The sequence below is a fragment of the Opisthorchis viverrini genome (assembly GCF_000715545.1).
Source record: "Opisthorchis viverrini unplaced genomic scaffold opera_v5_301, whole genome shotgun sequence".
NCBI classification, from domain to species: Eukaryota; Metazoa; Platyhelminthes; class Trematoda; order Opisthorchiida; family Opisthorchiidae; genus Opisthorchis; species Opisthorchis viverrini.
Genome location: NW_008751955.1, coordinates 361,093 through 369,116, shown reverse-complemented (window position 1 = coordinate 369,116; position 8,024 = coordinate 361,093). Strand labels below are relative to the sequence as shown.

At 44.3% G+C, this 8,024-nt stretch overlaps 1 protein-coding gene across 1 annotated transcript in view; it reads left to right on the top strand.

Moving 5' to 3' along the window:
* T265_14936 (hypothetical protein) overlaps positions 1-8,024 on the top strand; it is a gene marked incomplete at both ends in the record, with an annotated part of 44,709 nt that overhangs the window by 28,305 nt on the left and 8,380 nt on the right. Inside the window, 2 exons of the mRNA XM_009175866.1 lie at positions 3,532-3,570; positions 6,583-7,172. Of these exons, the coding sequence (XP_009174130.1) occupies positions 3,532-3,570; positions 6,583-7,172 (629 nt within the window). The remainder of the gene's footprint in view (positions 1-3,531; positions 3,571-6,582; positions 7,173-8,024) is intronic.

Below are 8,024 nucleotides of genomic sequence, written 5' to 3'. Positions count from 1 at the left end.
TATATTCTTAAATAGCGTGGGGCCGTTGTAACGTTTGCTCTCGCACGAACTCACCCGCACCCGCTTTTTCGGAATATAGTGGTTACGCTCCTTTCTGTGAGTCTTTTTTCTCCAGCACTAGGCACTGGAGCGGGTTAGCAGCAGATACCACAGGTCGGCGAATCAGCAGATATAACAGTAATCATCATGACACGTGGGGTTTATGACCAAAGTTCTTCTGTTTGGTTCTAAGGCACTTAGGCAGATCATCAAACAATTTTTTGTAGAAAGCAAGCAAACTGCCAATTGTATAGTTGGCGATTAATAACGAGACTGAGCGGACCTTCATGCAGCCAGCGAATGGGTATACTAACCCTGGTGTCATTGTTAGCCTTTGGGAATTGTGACTTTGTTAGTTGAAACTCGTACACAACTATTCTTCTGAGCGTCCAAACTACTTCTAAGCTGAGCAACATGCAACATATTGTAAACCGAAACTCGTGACTACTGACGGCAACAGTCGGCAACGAGGCCACTCAACTCATTCCGAAAAGCTGAAACAGACAGAAAAGCACCTTCTGCTTCTCAAAACAAAACAGCCTTCAATGATCCAGCGGCTAGGATCAACTTAAACGTAGATAGCCTGTTTGGTTTTTGTAGAACCCTTGTCCGAATTCCGCCGAGCGAATGTAGGATACGATGGGGGCATTCGAAAAGGCCGTTTACATGCTAGAATCCGACTGGTAGATATCGAATAGTACTTGCTTGCTTCATAGACTCATAGATGACTCAGATTATGTCAAATCACCATAGGCGATCATGCAAAGTTGAGGGGGACGGAGCAGTCAGGATGTCAGGTTTGGGTTCGATCCACGGATCTTTTCTTCAAAAAAGTCGCGCCCTAACTAATGACCTGCCTCGGACAGAAGAGAAAACGCGCGGATGTCTGCATACTGGAAGGAATGATGTGTTCGGCCCACCTTTAGGCTAGGGAGATCTTACTGTGAGAATCGCTGCGCCCTATCGTTTCAAGAATTTAATGTTCCTAGACTGGTTCCAAAGTGTTCTCGGCTGACACGTACTCCTCACTTCCGTCAGCTCAGCTAATCCTCTGTCACCTTTACATAGGAATCGCCTTTGTATCCTTACTGCTCCTGGTCGAAAGTGCCAATCGATGTCACTGGCATTCTTGTGGTCAGTTTCTAAGTTGCCTGAATGAGTATCTGGATGTGTCAGCACCTATGAGTGTTTATGGCAAGCTGTCAACAAGCCCCTCCTTACCCAGTTTTATTCTTTTCTTCACAATAAGTCTTTCAAATAAATCATAGCAACATGAAACCGAAGCATCAGTGTTGAATACTGATATTCTGTAGTGGACGATGATGATGAGGACCAGTATATTAGCCGATTATGCATCAGGCCATCGCTCACATATAGGATCCAAGATATCTGTAGACATTGTTTTGCCTTTGGCGTAAAAACTCCATCAGTTTAATTGACTGGGCTACAAGGTTGATCGCTTTTCGAGGGAAGAAAAAGAAGCAACTAATAAATCCATTTCTAGTAAACCAGTGCTGTACCCGCTTGGAAGTTTTGTTTGTCAGACAAACTTTAAGAAGATTTGCTTCAATGTCCGCTTAGCCTGGTGTCCTTCATATGAGGTTTACAGCTGACTGTCCGTACGGATGGGCTAGTACTGCGAGAGCCGGGTAAGCGGGGTCTGGTCGGGCCATCCATCACTTCTGATAATGATTCCACTCTACTACGTTTCATATCAGCTATAACACCGTCTTATTCATAATAGATGCTTACCACTGTCCACCATCTAAGCCGTCTAGTGGGATTCATAGTCCCCACCCCAACACTCCCCCGATTTCCAGATCCAGTCCACGTCATCTGTCGAGCTCATGTCACTCCATCACCCAATAGTTGACCAGCCCCAGATATCGATCGGCACTTCCGGTAGCTTTGGTTATTTCCCTTTTGTTTCCAGCAAATAAGGTGTGCGGTTCTGTGGTCATTTGTCCTGTGTAGGGGTTCGTTTTTCCAAAACGACTTCCACCTGACCTCACATTGTGGTGAGCTGGAAGAGATAACCGACGATCGTGTGGACCATGGAACCACAGTACTTTTCTAAATAGGGTATTTAGACAAATCCCTGCAGGGCTGTAAAGTGTGTAAAGTGTACCACAATGGGATATTACGAACGGGACTGTCAGAAAGATGGCAAGACGTTTCACCGGCAGGGAAGGGTTGATATTTTATTTAGACAAATCCCTGCAGGGCTGTAAAGTGTGTAAAGTGTACCACAATGGCAGCAGTGAGAACCGAAAAACGGGCTTGGGAACATACGGAAGTCCACAATATGCGCGGTACACCGGTATTCGATATGCAGCGCGGCAATGCAATAATTCATTCCACTTGCAACAGCGAGGTTCAGGAGGCCCGGATGTGGCCAATGTAAGGCAAAGCAGATGCAGACAATGTCGATGTAGAATGTTATACGGCGCTTCATAAGTGGATCTTGAACAATGTGAATTTTGAACGGGGCTTTCAGGTTTACGTTAATGTACACCAGCTGACAAACAAATTGTTTTCGAGATAAGCCCACCCGTCGTGTTTCATCAGAATCTCACCCTTCTCACGCTGTTCGGTCTATATTATCTACTTCCAAAAGGCTGCCTGCTACAAGCCACCGAACAAGTTAACTGAGTTCACTCTGTTACGATAATTCCACATGAAACAGACATCCATGGGCGCATACATTTATCACAGTGCCGTGGGTAGCTGGTGCCGGACTCTGGTGAGGATTTCCTCTTATTTAGCGCTGGTTATTAGTTCACCTGTCGGGAAATGTCATATACATATCCGCGTTTGTAACCAAGGACTTTCAGGATGGAAACAAGTCAGGCATTAGAGCACTGCACTTGCTGGTCCAGATCTGAAGTTATTCTGAAGGCCTTAGAAGCTACTCTAACTACAAGTTGAAAGTTCAATGCCCCAGATGACTTTTAGAAGAACGCTGGTGTTAGACACGGCATTTGCGTCCAAATGCGTGCAATGATCTCTCCCAACTCCTTGCCTAGCTGGCCATCTGATGGTGGAACTTCAGAGATATCAGGTATCTTCTGGCTACTGGAAGTATCCTTAGGTGTGTTAATGAAGAGATGGGCTTGACCAGTTGTCATAGGCACATTCCAAAAACATTTAGCTTGTCCAGGCTTGAAGAAACCTAATGTTAGCTTATGCAATGTGGAAAGCTGGATATGTCTGCGCGCTTCCTTCTCATGAAACATCCTGTCGCTCTGACTAAGGGTACCCGAAAGTTGAGATCAAGTCGTTGTGTCTACTTACGACCTGAGACAGATATTTCTAAACTGAACTGATGAAATACTCCTATAAAGCCTGGAAATTTTTCAGCACTTACTGGGAAAAGAAAGCTTTTAATCCGTATGTCGCTGCTACAAAATTTGACGTAGTCCAACCCAGCCCCTATACAGTATTTTATCTTTATTTTGTCATAAATGTGAATTTGTTTTGACTATTTTTCAGTTTCAGCGGGCCAACATGATGGGGGACCTGAGGGACAAAGTGAGTCGCATTTATGCGTACCTTCAGCTAATGTACTGGTAATCAATGTATTGTACCAATACTAGGACATTGTCAGACATGGACCGATTGCGCCCTCAATGGCGCTCGTGCATCCAACCAATTGTCTTCAATGCATAGCTCCCTTCCCAATCCGCCTCCCCCCTAATTAACACTCCACTGATAGTGTTGTATTTGCGCAGTTCATCATTTCCCGCTTCCAATACGCAGCTATCTACCCCACGTCGCCGAATCATTGGTGAACGAAACTGTGGCAGCTACAACCACTGTACGACAAGTACGCGGTTATTGCAGCTGACAATGATGATGATGATGATGATGATGACGATGATGATGATGATGATGATGATGATGAACCTGTGTAGTGTGAATGGCTGATCTATGGTGGGATAGATGACTTTCCGAAGACCATCTAGCGTACCTCAGCATAACTGATTCGATGATCATAGCGGATCAGCAAACTGCCCCGGAGGCACTGACAGTCAAGCACAGATAGTCTCCTGAGACCTTTCACACGCAGCAGTTACGAATGGCTGATCTATGGTGGGATAGATGACATTCCGTAGACCATCTAGCTTACCACAGTATAACTGGCTTGATGATCCTAACGAACCAGCAAAATGCTTCGGAGGCACTGATAATCAAGTACAGATATTCTCCTGAGACCGTCCACACGCAGCAGTCACGTCTCCTACCCATAAATTAGGAGAGATCGGACCACGGCATCGTCCACTCTACCCTTGACAGTCAAGCTGATGTCACATCAAAGCCATAAGTGCCGAAGTTTGGCAAACGCGGCCCTGGACTTCCAAATTCGAGATAACATTTCCTCTCTCGCCAGTCCGCCCTGATTTATGCAGTTGCCCACAAACACGAGCTTATCTACTCAGTCGACCGGTCCACTTGAACAAACTTGATTTGGTAGGGAATGGTAGTGGTAACCGTGACTGCTTAAACCAAGATTCTTTCAAATACAGTTTATACTTAGCAAAATACACTCACTTGCAAATTAATTTGGTTTTTCGACAGACTCACCTGGAACCCATCTGAATCTCTCGTTTGTGATGTTCCAAGGTAACTGAATGTGCTGCACCAGGTCGCCCTATCTTTCATTCGCTGCAATATTCAAGATATCGCGACACACGTATAAACGTGATAAACTGCTCATGAGGTTGCTGGAAATTCTTCAACAGCCTATGACCGGTTTCGCTCTTCTTGGGCCTCACCAGTCAGGTGCAGTTCCCGAGTTTCCGTCAACCTTATGTTCTACTTGAAAGCAAATTGCACGAAATCAGCCAAATATACTCATTTGCGTACCAATTTGGTCTGAAAACTTTGAACCCAGCTGAATCTCTCGTTTGTGATTTTTAAAACAAACATCCTAAACGATTCAGCTGGGTTCCAGATTAGTCCTCCATCACATTGGTATACGAATGGGCGCACTCCGCTGTTCTGGCGCTATTAAATCCCATAACTCGAAGATGCGTGCTTGAGAGCGAGGCAGCAGACAGTTTCCGACATTAGTCGGCTCAAACTGCTCTACTGTTTACAAAACAGGACGGTCTCGTTTATCCGAGTATGAGCCAAACGACGACCTTTTGTGATTAATGCAGGAAAACAAAACTTTCAGCTAAGTTAAGATGACCAAACAGCACAGAGTTGTTACCAAATTGGCGCTTTTGGTACCATCGAAGTCTCAAGTGAAATAATATCTCCGGTCTCACATATGGCCAGTTACTTATTTTCAAATAATGATAATCACGTGATTTCTCAAAAGACAGTGGGGATGTACAATCGGTTGCAAACAGACTTGGCACTAGCAGAGGACCCAACAGATTCTCATTTACTATGCTCGCCCGAAACGAATATTTGGCGTATTCCGCTCCGTCTTCCATTTGGAACAACACGTTTCGAAAGTTATTATAAGGAGGGAAATACTCCGATATCTTGAGACCCTTTGCTATTGGCACGCGAGGCGGCCTGTGTTCCACTCTTTCAGTTGAAAGCTCTAGAAGCGAGATATTCACTTGGACCTCCAGGCAATAGGAATAACATTATTTTTGTTTCAGAAGAGCTTGATAAACGATCGATAGTTTTTATTTGGGCATCAGAAGGAAGAGTGGTCATCATATGAATTCCAGTTGACCTCAACCCCCCTCAAACTAAACTGTCCGAGCACTCACGGCGCCACAAAGACCAGGGAAGATCCACCAATGGCAGCCGAGGGGAATCCTCAGCTGAAGCATCCTGAAGTGGAAGATTAGCGAACCTAACCCAATCAGAATTAATTTGAAACTCCCCCAATCCACCAAAGCAAGATTTTGACAACCTCACTAACCGACAAAAGCCGTTAATTGATACTCAACACTGATCTAGGGTGATACTCTGAACAGGACTGACTTACTGATTGGTCCCCTGTCAGTCTTATAACCTGGCCAATTTGGTGACCTGATACTTGGCCTGATGAAGCGTTTGTGTCAGAAGCGAAACGTTGCCCAAATAAAAACTACCGATCGTTTATCAAGCTCTTCTGAAACGATAACTCAGTCGGTTCTGAACCTTTTCCAATTGATTGAAAACATTATTTTTGGCTCGGTTTTTCCATGGGAAATAAGGCTGATGGAAATTCAGATACTACTATAATCAAATGAGACCCATGAACAGCGAAACTGATTGTGGTTTTGGGAAAGATTTTCCTCGATCGTCAAAGAAAGAAGTGATATTGTATTCCTAACCGGGATTTCAAATAAACAACATTCCATTTTGTATATCATCAGCCAGTTCCTATTTTTATGACTAACCTTCAAATTCATATGATCCAACTTAGTCTTGGCAACTTAAAGCATGCGTGGGATTGGCCGTCCCAGTTGCTATAAACATGTGAGTATTGGCTTTCGGTAAGGCCTGATGGAGGTCAAATAAGGCTTTTTACTGCTTAGAAAGATATGTGGAAAGAAATTTAGCTGATTTTAATGACTTACCTTGCCTATGCAGGAAACATCGAATCTAAATTCGCCCGAAATGAAACAAGTAACTGCCCGAATGGAGAACTTTTCCGCATCACCAAACCCTGGACCCCGGGACCGCACCTCCACAGGATCGCTTGGAAACAGCGCACTAAAAGTTCACCGGCCATCTAAATTTGCCTATTGTAATGAGTGTACGGAAACGCCAATTACTTATCCTGATGATCCTCTCGCCAGATATATACAACTGGATGCTGAGTTTCTGAAGGACTACTTGAGGAATATTTCATACCATTCATCGCTCGACCCGAATTCCTTTAGAGCTGTCCGAGATGGTACTTTAGACATAGTCTCCGAAGCCCGTCTTACTTCAACAATCTCTGATAATCAATCTGATCACTCTCCAATAATAGGAAGTTCGTTGACTGCAGAAGGAACCGACGTACCATCTACAAGTCGCCTTTCTCGAACTAATAGTTCCACCACCAGTGGAGAAACTACGACAAGGAAGAAGAAGCAACTCTCAGCATGCTTGCAACGTAATCAACCAACATTTCCGGAACATTACCGGCACAGCGATAGAAAAAAGCTGATCTCGAGCTATCCCAATACAACCAGGTAGGCATCGGTTGGTCCTATCGTACGCAACCCAATTTTGAAACTACTGTCAAATAGACAGTAGTCCAAAATGTCAAAGGAGGTGCGCACCCTCAGCTTCCCTGATTCTTGTTTTTCTCCGGCTAGCCAGTGACATACATATTTATCAACAATGATCGTCAGCCGCTGTTGAGAACCAGGGTGTATATTTTCAAAGGTCTCAGGCTAAGAAGAATAAAGAGCGTACAGACGTGGCTAGCGTATCCCAAACTTCCTGACTTAGGCCAACAATCTGAGGAGAAACTAACGTCGAGAATGTCATCGGCGTTGATTAGCATCACCAGTTTTTCGGATTTTCAGCGCAGCACAGACATAACTATACGAACGTTTTTCTAGAAAGTAGGTCAGGAGGAAGTACAGATATTCCTGGTGGAATCACTTCTGCACTAAATCTTTCCTCCAAATATAAGATAGATAGTTCAAGGTGCTTCAACAGTGCCTGACATCACTCTTCACAAGATCCTCAAAGTAAACTGCACGACGTACTTGTTCAAGATGAAACTTGTGTAAAGTGTACACCAATCGGACACTTTGGATAACCGGGCAGCTGAGTTTTGGGTTACGAGCTGAATATGGTCCTTCAACTCTTGGATCGCTGTGAACCTTTCAAGGATTTAGCTCGTCGTTGTTTGATAAAGTCCTCAACTGCAACAGTTACATTCCAGTCCTTCCATGAAGACAGATGATTAGGAAAGACACATAACCAACCCGTCTGGTTGAAAACCTCTTTCTGAGTAGCGATCGAGAAGAGAGCCATATTGGCTGCAACACGGAGTGCGTGCACTTAAAATGTCATATATATATATATATATA